Genomic DNA, 19,865 nt, shown 5'->3' on the forward strand with positions numbered 1-19,865 from the left:
ATAATAGATTTTTTTTTACTCACTTCACAAAAAGAAGTTGGGATATTTTTGGAGGTGAATTTTGTTTTAAATGAAGTCCTAACACTCACCACATCTTCAATTATTATTATTGTTGTTGTTAGAAAAATATTAGAGAATTATCAAAATTTATTATTTTTAATTATTAATTAGTTATCATTTATCAATGTTTAAAAATATAGAATAAAATATATTGTTGAATTACTAAACTAAAAAAATTGAGTTAATAACTAAATAATGACAAAAAATAATAAATTTTAATAATTTTTTAATATCATTATCATTATTATTATTATTATTATTATTATTCTTGGATCAATTCTTTACATTACCAATCCAATGCATCTACTAACAAAAAAGTCCAACGATAACAAAAAGATTAATCCAATTCTTATAAAAGATTAAACTCTCAAATTAATACACTATTTGACATAATTATCTCCCTATACTTTGACAAACATTCTTTCCACTGATACTTCGGCTCAGTTGATGTTTCTCCTGTCATATCAAAATCAACACACGTATATTTTATATATTGTGTCCAACGCATTTTAGCAGCTGCTAAAAAAAATCATTTTAGTATCATAGCATTACCCTAATTTATAAATTTATATTGTTTGGTTGTGTATATTAGTATTGATTTTGTGTCAATTAACAATTATGCTCTTCTATAAATGTGATCTTTCTCATTACACAAGAAAATTTGGGATTAATGTGTTGAATATATCATTCTTGCTCATTAAAGATATTACAAATAATTGAGCCTAGCACTCATTAGAGTTGCCGTAGATCTGAAAAGCTTTTTCGATGATGCTGCATGACATTATTGTGCTTTTCAGTGCTGAGAAGTGAGAACTATAAACTCTATTTTGGAAAAGAAAGGGACTACCAATTGAATAAAACGACGCCGTTTTGTTTATTTGGAAAAAAAGAAAAAAAAAAAACCAAAACAGAAGCAGAACCATTCGTGAACCAACCTCCCCTTCTTCCCCAATCATTCTTGCACTCCCTGGAGATCTCTGAAGCAAAGCAAAACCCTAGCCCTTCATCGCCGCCGCCGTCCCCAGGTCCTCCGCGGCGCCGCTGCTTCCTCTTCCCCGTGTCGTTTTCATCTTCGCTGGCTTCTCGGCATGGAACCCAGGTTAGTGGCCCTGCTTTCAATTCTTCGCCTCCGCTTCTTCCTTCTAATTTCTGAATGTTCGGTGATCTTCTTCATTTGAAGTTCTGAAATTGTTCAATTTTTGTTCCATTTTTCTTGTAATGTTTTGTAGATTGTAATTGCCTGCTGCTGATGGATCTGTCTTGTATTTGCTGGTTGCTGATGGCTGTAAATTTTTTTTTTTCAAATTTACTGATGGCTCGATGGCTCTGTTAGTCTGTTGCTTTCAATTCTTTGCTCTGTTACTGATGGCTCTGTTACTGATGTCTCGATGGCTCTTAATTTTTTGGTTCAAATTTACTGATGGCTTTGTTTGTAGTTGTTGGTTTTGCTGGGTGAAGGTTTAGTCTTTTGGAATGTTTTATAATGTGCTAATATTTGTAATTGCTGGCTTTGTTTGTAATTGCTGGGTGAAGGTTTAATGTTTTTGTGATTATTGGTTAAGAGGAATGCTAGGGAGCCAGCAATTTTGGTGTTTTGTAACCATCAATTGGCCATTAATAGTGTTTTTAATGGTGTGAGATTACATCTAATGGTGGGAAATCACTCGTTTTTGTTTTGATGGTTAAGTGCTGGCCAGAAAATACAAAAATTGCTGGCCCCCTAGACTTTTCGACTGGTTAATGTTTTGGTTTAGTGTTCTCTCTTTTTCAGATTTCCCTTCTCCCTGTATTTTTGCATGTTGCTGAATTGGTAATCAATAAATTTGCCTTTTTGCTGTAAATCGGGACTTTACTAGGATTTGTTAAATTTGTTGCTGTAACTTGAATTTGTTGCTTCCCAGTCACTGATTCAGAACAGAATGCAAAGTCAGTGCTTGATTGATTGGCTTTGCTCACTGATTGTATTTGATGATAAATTTTAAATTGATAACTTTTAAATTTTAAATCTGCACTTCCTATGTTACTGATTCACTGTTCTTTAAGTGCTTTTTGTTGTTGTTAATCATTGTGATGAGCTTTGTTAAAATTTGCACTGCCTATATTACTGATTCACTGTTCCTTCAGTGCTTTTTGTTGTTGTTAATCATTGTGATGAGCTTTGTTAAAATTTGCACTGCCTATGTTACTGATTCACGGATTCATCCCTCTTGTCATCATCATCGGCATGAACTCCGAACCAAAACCCCAACTCTCTGGATAAAATTGTAATGAAAGCTGATTGGGACTTTTTCTTCTACTTAAGGTATGAATCAGAATGATGAGGCCAAGTTGTGAATACACAAGTGTCAACGGACTATAATATATATTGAGTTTGTGACATTAGAAGGGTGTAATAATAACAATAATGGAGTCATGTTATTTGAATATTGAGGTTTAACATTTAAACTCTCAGCTTTTCAGCCCTATTTGATTCTTCATCTCAGGCAATTGAATCGAATCAACCAGGCCTTCCTTTTCTTTTTCTTTTAGTTGATTCTTAATTTTTCTAATATATGTAGCTTTCTGAATCAAGTGGATCAAGATTATGTAGTTTTCTTGATTTGGGATATTTTCGGAGACGCATTAGAAGAGCTATTTTATTATTATGTTTGCTATAATAATATTCACATGTTGTGTATGCTTGTGATTGTTTCGGTGTTTACATTTTCTTTCCAAGTCACTTGCTGTCGTTGTTCTTTGAGTTAAGGCTTTGTATGTGTGTGTGAGAATATATGATAATGTTGAATGCTCTTGCATCTAATAGGAGTTCTTGGAGTATGCTCATCTTTGGCCCTTTATAATTTATTTATTATTTTATTCTAAAACAGTTTTTTCGGTTGAACCACCGGTTTGACTGGTTAGACCAATAAACCAGTGAACCAGTGACTAAAGTGGTTTGATGACCGGTCTGGTTTTCAGAACCTCTGAGAGAACAACCCATTCTCAAAAATTTATAATCCTAGTTGGAAGAATATTTCTAACTATTCTTTCTACATTTAAGTCTAACTATTCTTTCTACATTTTTTCTTTCTAATCTACTTTCACCATTTAGTCATTCTTCGTCTTATCTGGCTTCAATTGTTGTTTCAGGTTTAGATTAGTTGGACCCAACAATGGGTTCTGATTCTAATGTGGCTGGGTCATCATCGCCCAGTGCAAAGCGCACCAGAGATCCTGAAGAGGAAGTTTATGTTGACAATCTTCGCTCTCACAAGCGTTACCTTAGCGAGGTATCCATTTCGTTTTTAAATTTGGCGACTTTTTTTCTTCTTTTTTATGGTTTTGTTTTATTTTAGTGGTCTGTCTTTGACATAACTTTTAGAACATTTTCCCCACTATCTTAACTATACATTTTAACCTTTTTGTTGGTGTTTTATAAGGAAGTGGTTGAGATTATGAGCATTGTTGTTGATTTATTGCTTGTATCAGTTGTAATAGGATGATCATTTGCATCTTCTATCTTGAATAATAAGATTGCATTGCCAAATTGGTTAGCAGATATTATATGTATTTATGAATCTCAGTAATAATACATGAATAAACTCAACTAGCCCATTCCTAGTGGATTTGTTGTTTGTTTAAAAGTTGCTAGATTTGGTTAAATTACACAGTGCATTTTTGCATGACTGAGCTTAAACACAATCTCATGGGATTCCTTTTTGTTAGAAAGATATTATTTGCCTGGATCATATAGAATGTATGTTATCAGGAGGTGGTCAACGTTGATGTTTCTTTTGTTCATCTATACTCTGCAATCCAATGAAATGCACTAGAATCAAATTAGAGTCACTCAATCGATGGTTTTCCTGTTCAGATAATGGCATCCAGTCTTAATGGACTGACGGTTGGTGACTCTCTTCCGGATAATCTAATGGACTCTCCAGCCAGGTCTGAAAGCATGTTCTCTCTTAGGTAAAAATCATGGCCACTTTCTTATATAGGTACCATATTGTCCCAGCTTGGAATGTTGTCATCAACTATTTTGATGGATGAGTTTTTTTTTTTTTTTTTTTTTTTTTTTTTTATTGTTTGGCTGTGTATGCTAGTATTGATTATGTGTCAATTATGCTCTTCCATAAATGTGATCTTCCTCATTACACATGGAAATTTGGGGTTAATGTGTTGAATATATCATTCTTGCTCATCAAAGATATTGCAAATAGTTGAGCCTAGCACTCATTAGAGTTGCTGTAGACCTGGAGACCTTTTTCGATGGTGCTGCATGACATTATTGTGCTTTTCAGTGCTGAGAAGTGAGAACTATAATCTCTATTTTGGAGAAGAAAAGGATTACCAAACTTTTAATTGTTATTGTTTTGTTGGAAAATAATTAATCATGTTTATCAGTTTATATTTCTTAAACATAATCTTGTAGTTCATGTGAGTTCCTTCGTTTACATGGTCAAACACTCCCTTTTACTATGTGCCTCTAGTTTTCCATTTTGGTAGCTTTGTGGTGTAAAACAAGAAGGGAAGATAGATGGGTAGGAACTGCAATTCAAGAGCAGTTTACTCTATAGCTATAGTGTATAATCCGGAGTATTCATAGAGAGCATATTAGCATAATGAATGGATTGTTTTGAGCATGCTCTAGTAACAATTTTACGGTTTTTCTAATGAAGAATTACTATGACAAAATACTTTGCCATTCTTAGATAGACAAGAGCTTATTCTATCTACATTCAAATAAATACACATTTTTATCTGTTTTATTTACTAGGATTCGTTAGCACTTAGTCATGTCAACACATGTGGCCTGGGGCCATAGACGTTGTTTGGTCGTGTAAACACTTTATTTGTGGTGCAGTCATCTTGCAGTTATATTTATAGCAATGTTTCCTCTTGTTTATATAATTTGAAATCGCTTTATAAACTAACAACTTTAACTGCATACACATACAAAAAGGTATATTTATAACAAAATACATGTTTCATAGCCTTGGAGCAACGGTTGAGTTGTCTCTATGTGACCTCGAGGTTACGGATTCAAACCGTGGAAACAGTCACTGACGTAATTATCAGATTAGACTGCATACATTATACCTTTTGGGTGCGGCTCTTTCCTGAACCTTGTGTTAACGCGGGATGCTTGTGCACCGGGCTGCTCTGTTATATCCTATAGATTAAAAAATCGACTATGCTACGTGTACACCAAAATCATCCACTAGTATAAAATACATGTTGGAATATAAATACACATTGAAAATAAATTAAACCACACATGTATTTATACACAAATACATTAGTGGCTGATTTTAGTGGCTGATTTTGATGTACGAATAGCATTTTTGTTAAAAAATTGCTACATCCTCAATTCCTCATGTGTATAATGTCATGTATGCATTTCCGTATCTAGTGTGTTAGTTTATGATTCTCTTTTAGCTTGAAAATAAATACAACAGATATAAAGGAATCGAATTCCCTGATGCTCTAATTCTGTCTTACTATTTTGTGATGTTGTCCCACAGTGTTCTTTTTTGTTCTCTGTAGTTTACTGTAAAAACTAAAAAGGTATAAAAGTAGACATTTTTTAAAATAGAAAATGACAACTCTCTTGCAGCAACAGTGAACTACAATCAGCCTTTTGTATAAGCAAATATGTTCAATGCTCCTGTTTCTAGCAAATGTTTCAAATAAATTTTGTTTAATTTACTTTCAGGGATGATATGTCTTGGCAATATTCACCTATGTCAGAAGACTCAGATGACTTGAGGTTTTGCGAGACCCCATTGCACGCTTGCCCGACCCAACTGGACAGTCTTCCAAGCAGTCCAGTTTCTTCTCCATATAGGTACCAAAAACCACAGAATGCATCCTCTTCAGCACCTTCTAGTAGTTCAATTGCGTCGCATAGCTCAACCGTCTTGGCTGTCACATGCTCCCAGCCTCGCCAACGAGGGTCAGATTCTGAGGGCCGATTCCCATCATCTCCAAGTGATATATGCCACTCAGCTGATTTGAGAAGAGCTGCACTTTTGAGATCGGTGCAGATGAGAACACAACCTCCCGGGTCTACATCCATGGAGTTGCCGTTTGGTTCTTGCCATGAGCCTATACCTAATGTAGATACCGAGGAACGATCATGCTCGTATATGAAACCACTGGATGACGAGAGGGAATATCAGATTGAGGAGTGTTCGGCAATCAGTATATCTGAACCGGAGTTTAACCCTGATGACAATAAGTCAGGTAGGGTCTTAGGTGTGAATGCAAAATCAACTGACTCGTGAGTAGAGTTGTAGTATTCAAGTGTTGCTTTAGTCTCTGTCTTCAACATGAAGCGGGTGCTTGTGTGTTGGTTCTGAGTTCTGAGTTCTGACCATAGAAGGAAAAGTGTTTTATATCTTCAAGAGTTTTCCTTCCCCTCGACCCAATTTTTAGTTGCTTGTTGCACTTGGGGAAATTAACACACGACTAAATTCATACCAGGAAAAATGTTATTCAATCATGTAACAGTTGTCTTCTAAGTTTATGATCGAGAAATTAAATCAAATTAACTAGCACATGAAGTCTCACCTTGTTAAATTTATTTTGTATAAGGGGAAGTCTAGTATCGATAAATATCAGGGGAGTATGAATTTGTACCCGAGTTTTCTCCCAAAGTCGAAATATTTTTTATCTTTTTTGTTAATGAGCGTCCTCATTCTTAGTGCAAGGATTAAAAACAATTCAGTTAACCAACTCGAGTATCAGTAAACAATAACTAACTATTAATTGGATCGCAAATAAACAAAAAAAATATTTAAAATTATTGTAAAAAAAATCTAAAATCTAACAAAAAAACATTCAGAACGTAATAAAAATAAATATTTAAAATCATTCTAAAGAACTTTCAAAACCTAACAAAAAAAAGTTTCAAAATTTGAATGCAATAAAAGGTCTTTTAATTATGGTAAAAAAAATGCATTATTTTTAGATGTTTCTTATACATGAATTTCAAATATTTAAATTTTAGAGGTTTCAAATGTTTTTTTTGAAAATGTACGACTAAAAATAAATGAAAGCAAAATATTAAAAAAAAAGGCAAAATTTTGGATGTTTCCTATTTCTGGATTTCATATATTTAAATGTCAGATGTTTCAGGTATTTTTCTAGGAATGTATAATTAAAAGTAAATGAAAGTAAGCTATTAAAAACGAAGGCATCATCTCGGATTTTTTTTATACCTAGATTTTTTATGTTTAAATTTTAGAGATTTCAGATATTTTCTGGGAATGTACATTAAAAAGTAAATGAAAACAAACAATACCTTTAAATTTCGGATGTTTAAATGTTAGAGGTTTCAAATGTTTTTTTCTATAATTTTGGATGTTCTTTTTAACGATTTTGATTTTTTGTTAGATTTTGAATTTTTTTCAATGATTTTAGATGTTTTTCTGTTAAATTTTGGATATTATTTTTTAAAACATAAGAAATAAAATTCTAAAACTAAGAAATAGAATAATCTAAAACCTAAAAAGAAGAAACATCCAACATTATTAAAAAGAATCAAACTCCTAGTCATGTCATAGGATGCATTTTGTGTTGACAACTGAAACTTGCATTCCGGTCAAGTGTTGAGAAGTCATACTTATCTGCTGGGACATGAGCTTATTCTGTGCCAAAATGATATCCAGTGTGTCCACCTCTATGACTCCTCTCTTCTGAGTAGTCCCAGTATTTACAGGGTTCCTCTCGAAAGTGTACGTGTACTGGTTGTTGACAACCATCTCAATGATCTCGTTTGCCTCTTCAAGCATCTTTTTCATGTGTAGTGAACCACCTGCGGAGTGATCCAGTGACATATTGGCCATCTCAAAGAGGCCATCGTAAAAGATCTCCAGCCTGGTTCAATCTGAAACCATGTTGGAAGGGCATCTCCTGATCATCTGCTTGTATCTCTCCCAGGCCTCATAGAGGGACTCTCCCCCATTCTGTTTGAAGGTCTAGACATCCACTCTAAACTTACTCAACTTCTGGGGTGGAAAAAACTTGGTCAAAAATTCAGTGACCACCTTATTCCATGTGTCAAGGTTCTCCTTGAGCTGAGAATCCAGCCACAGCTTTGCTTTGTCTCTTACAGCAAAAGGGAAGAGCATGAGCTTGTAAATCTCGGGGTTCACTCCATTCGTCTTAACAATGTCACAGATCTGCAGGAAGTCGGATATGAATTTGTTGGGATCCTTCTGTGGGATTCCATGAAACTGACAGTTCTGTTGCACCAGAGTAACCAATTGAGGCTTGAACTCAAAATTGTTGGCACCAATGGCAGGTACAGATATACTGCGCCCATAGAAGTCATATGTGAGTGCAGTGTATGAGCCAAGCACCTTCCTTGCTTGCTCTTCAGCGTTCGGATTGTCTCCATTAGCTGTCATAGTGGTATGTTCAGCTTCCTTCTCAAGGTTTTCTTGGGATTTTCTCTGGCTTTGTAAGCTTTAGCTTGTTGTAAATGCCGCCTCAAGGTTCTTTCAGGTTTAGAATCAAACTTGAAAAGGGGTTCTTTATTCTTGTTCTTGCTTATAAACAAGAAACAAAGAAAAAGTGGGAGTCTCTATATCAAAATATAGAGAATTCCCAATGAGATATCCTAAAAGAACTAAAGTAAAGTAAAATAAGCAACTAACTAAAAAAAATTCAAAAACAAAGATAAACAAATAACCTAAAAGATTTTTGAAAATAAATTAAAATAAATAAAAAAAATTTTGAAAAGAAAAGACAAGACCTAAAGGGACACCAAACTTAAAATTCAAAATTAAATGAAAATAAAATAACTAAAACAAAATTCGAAAATAAAGAGAAAAATAAATAAGATAAAATTGAAAATTAAGGAGAATAAACAAAAGGGGAATTGAAAATTAAAAAGAGAAATAAATAAACAAAAACTAATAAAAAATACTTAATCTAAGCAACAAGACAACTGGTAGTTGTCAATCACAAACAATCCCCGGCAACGGCGCCAAAAACATGGTGCGCGAAATTAGAACTCGCACAACTTAACCGGCAAGTGCACCGGGTCATCCAAGTAATATCTCAGGTGAGTAAGGGTCGATCTCACGAGAATTGTCGGACTGAGCAAGCAATGGTTATCCTGTTAGACTTAGTCAGACAAACAGTAAAAAGGGAGTTGTTGTTGTAAATGCATAAAACAATAAAATAGCAAATAAAGAAAGCAAATAAGAATTTGGTGTAAAACAATAATGAGAAAACAGTTAAGGTCTTGGAGATGTTTATCTTTTCGGATTAAAACGTCTTACCAACTATTTTAACAATGAATGATTCATTCTATGGCAAACCATGAGTGATTAAACCCTAATCTCTTAGTGGTTTAATTTTTCCTAACCTTCATCAAACGCCACTCTTGTGGTCACTCAATTCGGATTAGAGGGTTAGTTTAGAAAACTGGTTTAACGCCACAAAAACCCTAATTACCCAAAGCTAACAGGATTTTATGTCACATATCCCAATTAGTTAATGTTATTAGCAATTTAGGAGGAGTGTTTTCAAGCTGTAGTTCAAGCAAGATAACTCTCTCGAGAATCACAAGAACTCATGTAGAAAAGGGTCATACTCTCGTCCCACCCAGTTCATAAGATTAAAAGCGAAAACAACACCTTAGAATTGAATCAAACATAAATTAAAATAGAAGAATAATAATCTTAATCCATAGAAATAAACAGAGCTCATAACCTTAACTAGGAGGTTTAGTTGCTCATAACTTACAGAGATAACAGAGTTCTAAAAAGTGCGAAAGGAAGAAGATTATGTTCGAACCCCCTATTAGGGTTAATCTTTTTCTTTAAATACTAACCTCATAATAAATTCTAGACCTAAAAGATATTATTTGTAAATAAATATTACAAAAAGAAAATAAAATAAAACTAATAAGTGTTAAATCTACTTAGAGGCCCAAAGAGGTGTGAAACGGGCTGCTGCTGGCGTTCAACTTCAGGAATGGGCGTTGAACGCCAATGGGGGAAGCGTGCGTCTCTGGCTTGTGCTCCCTACTGGCGCCAAATGCCAGGTGGGTGTTTAGCGCTCAGGGAGGGTGCTGCCAGCATTTTCCTTTCTTACTCCACGCTTCTCCAAACTGCTCCGAATTTCACCTATAATCATAAAAACACAAGAAAAACTCAAAGTAGCATCCAAATGTGGTTTTTGCACAAGAAAAACTCAAACTTAGAATTCACATACTATTTTTCCTAATATCACAAACTAATAAACTCACTTCATTTTAGTGATTATTATCTCATTCCAACAATATATTATTCCTTGTCTTCAAATTTACTCGTCTTACTATATTCTTTTTTATATTTTTCAGGATGAGTTATCATAAGCAAAAAAGAAAGTAGAAGAAGAAAAATGCTACGATAGATAGAGAAGGGAGAAACCTCTTCCTCCTCCACAACAGCATGAAGATCCACCAGCTGAAGTTGGTAATTTGTTCAAGTTTTCGCGTTCCTAATCGTAGAAAGCCCACAGAGGACTGTGCAAAATTCAAGTGTGGGAGTGGCTTAGAACGGCAATTGTGGTTGTAAAGACGCTTTTTTTAAACACTTTCATATTTTATTTTTCTTATTGCTATGTCTTTTAGATTTTTTGTTAATTATTTGGTTACTTTAAATTTTCTTTTAGTAGTTGTATTTTACTTGTTTTGTATATAATTTAGAGCTTTATTTGTATTTTTATTTAGCATGGTTTGTATATATCTTTTTATTGTTATTTTAGTTGTGTATAGATGAACATGTGATAATGTAATCTTGGTAATTTTCTCTATATGCATGAAATGATTGAGATTTGTATAGAATAGGAAAAAGAACTTAGAATTTTAATTTTCATCCAACCAACTCTTTAAAAAAAAATTAGGGTACTAGATTAAAATAATAAACTTCCAAGATAATTTTTTTTATAGGAGCATCCCATTTGATTTGAGTTGAAACTTTCTTTTGAACTTACTTAAACTATAATTGTGGAACATAGATAAAAACTAGAACACACAAGTTAATACTACAAAAAATGTTGGTAAAAATGGCATTAATTTTATGACAGATTTAAAGAACTGTCATTATGTTTGTTAACTTCAGTGGCGCTAACTTATGCCATAATGCTCATGGTTTTTGTGGCTTTTGTTAATTGTGGCGGTTTGGAACTTCCATAGAATTTTTTTTATTTCTTAACTTGAGTGATGTTGCATATGACTATATGAGAGTGTGATTAGTATTGTTGGCTTGTTGCATATGAGAAAGTGCGGATGATGTCAATGATGAACCCTAATTTTTTGCAATTGTTCATCTTCCACTGATTTGTCATTCAACTCCTCGCTGTCGCTCATTCCTTCGTTGCAGCTCATCTCCTCATTGCTGCAAGTAATGCCGTTGTCGCTGCCTTCAGTGAGCTTCTACGATCCGGCTTCAATCTGAAGATTTGTCAGCATTCGTCTCATCACCATCGTTCATCTCCTCGCCATCGCAAGAAATACCATTGTCGCTGCCTTCAACGAGCTTCTAGGATCTAGTTCTCAATCTAGCTCATCTCCTCGCCGCCACAAGCAATTCCATTGTTGTTGCCTTCAGTAAGCTTCAACAATTTGGCTTCGATATGAAGATTTGTCACCGCTCATCTCACTGCCGTCATTCATCTATGCACTATCGCAAGCAACACCATTGTCGCTGCCTTCTAGGATATGATTTTCAATCTGGCTCATCTCCTCACCTCAGAAAGCAACGCCGTTGTTGCTGCCTTCAGCAAGCTTCAACAATTTAGTTTTGCCATCTCTGTCACTTCTAATAGGTAATCTACTTAATCTTCTTAGATTTTTTCTTCCTCTTTGTACTTTTAGATCTAGTTCATGCTCTAATGGGAAGAAACAAAGAATGCTGGTTCTTTTTTTGTTATTGTGTATTTTGATTTTCATTGATCTTTTGTGATGTTGTTGTTGTTGTTAGCTTGTTACTGCTGCATTTTCTGTTGTGTTGTTGTTTTTTTGCTTTTGATTTTGTTTAGTTTGAGACCTAATCTGTTCTATTAAACTGATAATCTCATAATCTGCATCATTTGTCCGAAATTAGTACAACACAATACTTTACTTTTTCATCAACAAAAGTCATGCCATTATAGAGGAACTGATTGGGTTTGGAGCAAGAGTGCACGCGTGTGCAAAGAACGAAGCTGAGCTTACTAAGGGTGTGTTTGGCAAACACGTTGGGGCGGAGAGAAGCACGTTTGAGCTTCTTGAAAGTTTCACTCTTATGTTTGGCCATTTTTATCTTTGTGAACGCAGAATTGATTCTGCCTCTGAACCCACGTTTAGGAGAAGCTCAAATTTGTAGCTTCTGCGTTTCACGTTTTGACGTTCACGTTTAGGAGAAGCTCAAATATTTCTTTTTTACCAACCATACCCTTCATTTTCTTCTATAAAAATGATACTAGTAACTATTATCTTCACAGTCATTCTTTGTAGTTCTTCCTACTTCTTCATAATTTTTTAGTTCTATTTTTTTCATCAAAATCGTTCAGATTTATTTCAATCACTAACAAATTGAAATTTTTTTATTTTTATTTGATTTTATTCATATAAATTTTATTTACGTTTTATGGTATTTTTTTGTTCATATAATATATGTTGTTAGTTTTATAGAATTTTTATTATTTCTTATCTGTATAATTTTTTTCTATTCTTTGATGTACTCTATTTTTGTTTTGTATTAATTTTTTTATTTTTTATTCTGAATTTGTAAAATTTGTAATTGTAATTATTATATAAAGTTTAATTTCGATGAGAATTCCAATTCTTATTTTACCCCATTTACAAATTAGATCTACTTTAATCTGATTTCAAAATCAATTTTCACCTAAATCTCACTTAAACTGTGCAATATCAAAAATACCCCTGTCCAAATTATAATATTCCATAATCTCTTCGTAATCAAGAGAGTGGGAGAAGAGTCGAGCTCGAAACCCAGAAAAATAATGGCGCCTTCTCTGCAGTTGTTCCATCCTCCGAAGCCCCTCACGCACTTCAATCGCTTCTCATCCACCTCCTCAAGGCCTGCTTCCGTAAGGTGTTCTGCAGCCGCCGCTCCTGCTTCCGTTCCCCCCCTTATTGCGTCAGGGATCACATACGAGTTCCGAGAGATGCTTCTGGGTGGCGCTGCATTGGACGCCACCGGAGTCCCCATGCCCAACGAGACCCTTTCTGTTTCGAAGCAATCCGATGCCGTTCTTCTTGGTGCCATTGGAGGCTATAAATGGGATAAAAACGAGAAACATCTGAAGCCAGAGACTGGGTTGCTTCATCTCCGGCCTGGCCTTCAAGTTTTTGCAAATCTCAGACCAGCCACTGTCTTCCCACAGGTATTAATCAGCTCTTGCTGCTTCTTCTCACATGGAAATAATCTGCATGCCTTTTAATTTGTGCTGGTTATCCTCTAGTTGGTGGATGCTTCAACCCTTAAGAAAGAGGTTGCTGAAGGTGTTGATCTCATGGTTGTGAGGGAACTCAATGGCGGTCAGTCCTCCTTCGGTTCCCCGCTCATTATACTGAATTTCTAGTTGCTGTCCCCTGATTCGTAGGGTTAAATCTTCTTGTCCGTGCTCTCTGCTTATTCAGGTATATATTTTGGAAAACCCAGGGGCTTTGGAACCAATGAAAATGGCCAGGAGACTGGATTTAACATTGAGATTTACTCTGCTCATGAGGTATCTTACTAATTGGACATGCTTCTCTGCATGAATTATAACATGCTTGTGATTTGTGAGTGAAATATAAACAAAAGCTTTGGTTGCAATAGAATTTGTCAAGGTTGTTGACCTTGGTTGAATACTTAAGTGGAAGAGAATTCATGTGCACTATTTGATTACAGATTTTATTATTATACAATGATTCAGAATAGTCGATTGAGCCAACACATGTTGTGAAAAATATATCCAATGATTCAGAACTTTCACAATTGTTTGATGTGAGATTATGTTGGAGGGGTTTCTTTCATAAAGAAGGATGGAAAAAAGATTGTGTGGAAGGGACATCTAAGTTAATGTGTTGCTTACAGTTTTCACTTTTTTTTTTCTTGGTTTCTCTGAAGTAGCTTGTAGTTTTCTTATGGTGAGAAGTTGTTCCTTTCTTGTCTCTATAACTATTTTGTACATTCTCAATGGATCTATGATCCTCTAATTTATTGTTTTTTAATAAAAACATGATCATATCAAATGAGTGTCATAATCACACACAAATAAGATTATAGAAAAAAAATGAAAAAGTTATCAGATGTTGATTTTTTTTAAAAATAATTTAAATTTCTCATTTTTAAAAAAATTTCCCCTATCATAATTTCATGGGTGAGATGGATCTAACTGGTGAGGTTGTGTTAGACCAATTTTACTTATAAGTGATTTATATAATTATATTATCTAATTTAATTGATAAATAAAATTATACTTAATATTTATTGAGGGGTAAAAATGTCTTAGAGAAATAATGTAATTCATCAACAAGTCATTTCAAACAATGGAATTCAATTCTATCTCATTAAATGAGTTAGTTGTTCCAAACTATGGAATTGAATTCCATTTCTTTAGGAATTCATTTCTTGATGGAATTGAATTCTAATTCCATCATTTAAAGGTGTCCAAACAGGCTGTAAAATTTCAAACAATAATAGGGAAAAAAATTTAATATTCTTATAGTTGAAACCTTCAATCTGCACTATAATTTGAAGGTGCAAGAGGATGACTTTGTTGGTTTAGTTTGAAATGTTGTTGGTTTCAGTCCTGGTCATATTGCTTGCTTATTAAGTATAGGATTAGACCGCAAATTATGTACAATAAATGTATGTATAGAATTTGCTTTTTTATTATTATTTTCTCAATACTAATAGTAACAAAAATTAATTAAGGACAAAATAAACTAATAGTTAAAGCATTCACAATGCACCATATTCGGTTGGCTTATGAGGATGTTTTTGAAAATATACTTTTGTATGTTATTGTTCTTTCCAAAATAGTTTGTAAAGAAGAATCTAAATTGTAAGTGCTGCAGGGAATGTTCAAGGATGTTAATGTATAAAAAATTAATCATGATATGGGGCATCCAACGAAATAGGACCAAGATGATATGCAACTCTTGCGACCATCTCCTTGGCTACATCTACGATGACGACCCTCCATTCACTGATACTCCCAATGTAACACCCTAACTTTTAGCACCTCATGATCGTACTAAAAGTTTAGGTGTTACTTACCTCTAACCCTTTTTATTTTATACTATATTTATTTAATATTGAGCCTTCGTGAATACGAATCGGAATTTTAATCAAGAAAACGGAAGGTCTTTACTGTAAAACTCTTAATCACAAAAATATACTGAGTAGGCACAGGAAGGTGGCAACACCACCAATGTCAATGAAAATACCACTGAAGGAGGGACAGTATTAAATTCCGTGGTGAGTCCAATGTATAAGAATAGATATGTTATATTATTTTGTTGTTTGCTCTCTGTAACTCTTTAATTTGTCACAGACCAGGGCATGAAAAGCCAAGAAGAAATTGCCAAAAATTCTATAAGAGTTGGAGCAGTGGCCCAAACTCAGAGTGAAGAAATTCCATTGTCACAATTTGCACCCCAAGCTGAGAGGGTCATTTTTAAAACATCTGTTTGATGCTGTATATTATTGCATATCAATTTCATAGACACATTCAGTTAATTAATTTAGTAAACTTGTAACAAGCTGTAGGAGAAAACTCCAATAGCAATCCTAGACCATTTAGAGAGAAACACCAAATTGTTAGGCCCATAGCTCCATGTATTGTACCCCCACCTGTACCAGCACCTGTACCAACATTATGGTTCAAATCTCAACCTTCACAAGCTTCAAACCTGAGGCTTCACAACTCACAGAATTAATGCACTGGGCTAATAGCTGATATGACAACTCCAAGAAACACAAATGGTGCAATTTCTGCAGAGACGATGGCTACTACATCACGACTTCTTAAATTTGCGCCAACACCCGACTTTAGGCCTCCAGGACTTAGGCTTCTTAAGCACCATTGATAATGTTAATAGGGTTATAGAAATGTGAATTGTTGTTTTGGTATTTTGGATGTCTAATTTGCATCTTTAAGACTTGAAGTGATACAATGGTATTTTGGCTGTTTAGTTTTTTTATTTAGGGCCATGTTGCTGCCCATGCTATGCTATTTAAACTATGAATAGATAAATAGCTTGTTAAGTATCAGTATGAATATAACATATGAACTTGTATGCTTTATATGAAATTAGTTAAATCCATGCTACATGTACAAATATTTACTGTCATAATTTTGAATTAAGTTCAGCGAAGAAACTTTGAACATTAATAACAATAATTCATTTTCATTTAACTTCAAGAGTGTTTAACACATGATTTTATCCCATTACAAAAAACTCTTGGCTAATCTAAAATTATTCATCAAGTTCTCCACAAAATTGGCGTGAACAAGCAGGTAATCACAACTCCACCAAAAAATACAAAAACACTACATCCTAAACCCAGACATGTACTTTCACCTATTTTTAATCTACATTTTTCCAATTGATTTTCTAATCCAATCAACCTATCATCTAGTTCTTTCACCTTATTATTCACCACATTACTTAGGTCTTCAAATCGATTCTGCTTCTTCATCAATACCCCCTTTGAGATTGTCTTCACAACATACTCATTAAATGAAGAAACATAATCATCTAACAACATACTCATTAAATGAAGAAACATAATCATCTAACTAAGCAAAGAATGAGCAATGAGCTTCTACTGCAATTTGAATGAACTTTGTGAGACTAATAGTGAGTACAGAATTGAACTAACCAAAACATTAATACCATAAATATATATATCTTGAAGGGCAACGAAAGAATAACCTATCTAGATTATTTTCAGTCCCAAACATAAATAGAATAGCATGAAATCCGCAATAGCACTTTGGGAGGACCCATCTCTTCTTTCTCCGAGCCCCAATACTCTCACTAGAGTTCATGCTGCAAGTCAAATTATTGCCTCCAATTCACAAGTTCGAGGATGAACAACGTTCTCCACTCCCAATCATGGTGCCCTAGGATTTGCCTTTTGTTGTTTCACATACGAATGAGTAAAGAGATTAGGGGTGCAAAGAATCATCCAAATTAAGTTTTTATTCTGCTGTTACTAAAATGACAACATTTTTGGAGGCAGAGGGACAAATCAACCCTGTCCGTTCTTCCTAATCCAACATGACACTTCACTCTGAATAAATGTCCACATCAACGTCAATAACTATCACATAGGATCTTTCCATCAATTTTAGTCAAGGGATACAATGGAGGGACCAAAATGACTCACTTTAGAGACGGACAAAGGCCAACATGGATGTCTTGTTTTAACAGAAATCGCCTTGTCCTAATTTAGAATGGACAAGAACCAGACTCGATGTTCACCCTAATATATGTAAATATAAAATACATATTGAGAATATGTAAAACAACATATATAAATATACATAAATACATAGGGATTAAATTAATAATTGATTTTTATTGTCCACGTTATCAACATAAATAAGTGGAGAATAGTAATGAAATTACTAAGATAGCATCACTCATTCATTCACATGATATAATTACAGGCATCGAATAGATTCATAAAAATTATTTCATGTTCGAGGAGGATATAATTCCCAAAGCCCCACCGTTGTGTCTTCGGAGGCAGAGGCCATAAGCTTACAATCATATGAGTAAGTTACAGCATTGCACTGCACCATTGACATTTCATGCAAATAAAAAAAATGCATGTTAAATAAATAAATAAAATATAGTCTAATCTGCATCAGATATATAATGTAACAAACAACAATGACATACCGTTGCATGGTGATACTTTAGTATTGCTAAAGCATTTCCTTTGCGGTAATTATATATCCTTACTCTGCCAATAAGTGGTCAAAGACATATTAAACAGCATTGTTTTATAAAAAATATGGAATAGTAATGTGGCAAACAAATTATTACAAATCATCCTTAGCTTGTATAAAATGGAATAATTTTCGGAGCGTGGAGGAGTTTAAATGATATCAAGACAAGTAAAATTATAGATCAAGTAAAAGAAAAGAGTAAATGAATTCAAAACCTGTGGTCCCAACCGGCAGTTGCAGCAATTTTTTCATCAGGACGAATTGAAGTGCCTGATATGCCAGGTCGCTCCAAATTGATTTCTTTCTTGATTACACATATACCCTTAAATCAAAATGATACACAAATAAATAAGAAAAAGAAAGACTAACTGAAAGTGTCATAGAAAATAACCATAGAATACAATCATGTGAAGTGTCATCTCATCATCTCATTTCTAATATCACATTTCCGCTTGACCGAATTATAGTTACTCTGATATTTGTACTGATCATACATACCATCACATTAACAGCAAATCCATATTTCATTGTGTTGCTACTTAATACTTACAAGTAGTTTACTTAGAATAATTGATTGTAGAACATGTGTTTTAGCAGAAGAAGAAAATATAAGAAAATGAATGAATTTACCGAAGAGTGGTCCAAGCTATACATTACAATCTTGTCATCTGCAGCTCCTGAGATGCCCCCACTGCATGACCCATCAATACAGATGCTCAAAACTGCAAAATTGACCAGTTATTAACTAAACTTTGTTAAACAAAATTCAAAGGAGAGAAGAGTACAAGGACACTGAATTAAGTACCTGGTTCAGAATGGAGCTTTACAGCGGTTACTGGAACTCCAGGATTTCGTACATCCCACCAAAGCATGGAACCATCCTCATAACTAGGAACATTCGGAATACAAGTATGAGATGGTCGTCAATTTCAAAGGAGTTAACTTGGATTTTTGGCAAATTAAAAATTGAAATCCAATGTTTAAATTTCCATAGTTCTAAAGCAAAACAACATTGGTTCAATGATCATAACAATTTAAAATCATAGCTTTGAACAATACATAAATTTAATCGTTGAGTTCAACATAGTCCCAACAACTTAGTGAAAGAACCACACACATGCAACCAGAGAGGGAGAGAAGAAAGAGCATCAAGAGTATACCCGGCCAAGACATTTAGAGATCCCTGTGATTCAGATGGTAAAAACAATTGAAGTGCCATGCACATCCCTGAGAAGAAAAGTTTGTTTTAATATCCAAAATGAGAATAAAAAAGAGAGAGCAAAGCATAAGAAATACTGTAAGGGCTTAACTACCAATTATATGCAAAAAATGATGGAAATAAAGGATGCAATAGCACATTAGCAGGAGAAAACGTAAACAATGATGAAAGCTTTAGCACTTGTCTACTTTCCTCTAGTAAAATGCCAAAGTTTAATCGGCATCTTACTTGAATCATATATTGAAAATCATAATTATATTACAGCACAATCTAGCCTGAGAAATAAGTGTTTACAAAATTGATGGCAGAAAGATGAACCACAAAAATCATATAGGCCAAAAACTAACCTCTATCTTTGTTGCAAACTGAAGAGCTACTAGGGTTGCTTGAAGGGAGTCGTACAAATCTTTCAGCTGATTTGAGATCCCAAATTTCGACCTTCAAAGAGTAAAAAACCAATGAGCATCAAAGTACGTACTTTGGGAAATGAAGGTAATACATATATGAGGAAGACATACAAACCTCAGAAGGGTTCTCCCCTGCTAAAGCCACATACTGTAGCCCGTCAGCATACATATTTTCTGTGACGTAATGAGGTTTCTTCAATGCTAGTATGTTACATATAAAATATAAAGTTTATTTAAGT

The 19,865-nt window shown here is 34.2% G+C and overlaps 3 protein-coding genes across 6 annotated transcripts in view; 2 read left to right on the forward strand and 1 right to left on the reverse strand.

The window, feature by feature from the left end:
- On the forward strand, positions 719 to 6,638 carry LOC107609989. 3 transcript variants are annotated; one of them, XM_021106117.1, is made up of 5 exons: positions 719 to 1,159; positions 1,290 to 2,362; positions 3,190 to 3,329; positions 3,914 to 4,011; positions 5,759 to 6,638. In XM_021106117.1, the coding sequence occupies exons 3-5, from the start codon at positions 3,213 to 3,215 to the stop codon at positions 6,327 to 6,329; spliced, it is 786 nt and encodes a 261-aa protein (XP_020961776.1). In that variant the 5' UTR covers positions 719 to 1,159; positions 1,290 to 2,362; positions 3,190 to 3,212; the 3' UTR covers positions 6,330 to 6,638. The 3 variants fall into 3 exon arrangements, with proteins under 3 accessions (XP_020961776.1, XP_016167539.1, XP_016167540.1); XM_016312053.2 differs by having other exon boundaries at positions 1,290 to 1,345; XM_016312054.2 differs by lacking the exon at positions 1,290 to 2,362 and having other exon boundaries at positions 722 to 1,159.
- Positions 12,975 to 16,350, forward strand: LOC107609991 (3-isopropylmalate dehydrogenase, chloroplastic-like). Of its 2 annotated transcripts, XM_021106119.1 has the most exons (6): positions 12,975 to 13,431; positions 13,510 to 13,585; positions 13,688 to 13,776; positions 15,113 to 15,515; positions 15,592 to 15,707; positions 15,807 to 16,350. In XM_021106119.1, exons 1-4 carry the CDS (start codon positions 13,048 to 13,050, stop codon positions 15,137 to 15,139), a joined length of 576 nt encoding a protein of 191 aa, XP_020961778.1. In that variant the 5' UTR covers positions 12,975 to 13,047; the 3' UTR covers positions 15,140 to 15,515; positions 15,592 to 15,707; positions 15,807 to 16,350. The 2 variants fall into 2 exon arrangements, with proteins under 2 accessions (XP_020961778.1, XP_020961777.1); XM_021106118.1 differs by having other exon boundaries at positions 15,113 to 15,707.
- Positions 17,585 to 19,865, reverse strand: part of LOC107609992 (protein DECREASED SIZE EXCLUSION LIMIT 1) — a gene marked incomplete in the record, with an annotated part of 7,618 nt that continues 5,337 nt past the window's right edge. Inside the window, 8 exon segments of the mRNA XM_016312057.2 lie at positions 17,585 to 17,841; positions 17,951 to 18,014; positions 18,216 to 18,322; positions 18,631 to 18,722; positions 18,806 to 18,888; positions 19,161 to 19,227; positions 19,567 to 19,657; positions 19,742 to 19,800. Coding sequence (XP_016167543.1) covers positions 17,743 to 17,841; positions 17,951 to 18,014; positions 18,216 to 18,322; positions 18,631 to 18,722; positions 18,806 to 18,888; positions 19,161 to 19,227; positions 19,567 to 19,657; positions 19,742 to 19,800 — 662 coding nt within the window.

The sequence above is a fragment of the Arachis ipaensis genome, chromosome B07, assembly GCF_000816755.2.
Source record: "Arachis ipaensis cultivar K30076 chromosome B07, Araip1.1, whole genome shotgun sequence".
NCBI lineage: Eukaryota > Viridiplantae > Streptophyta > Magnoliopsida > Fabales > Fabaceae > Arachis > Arachis ipaensis.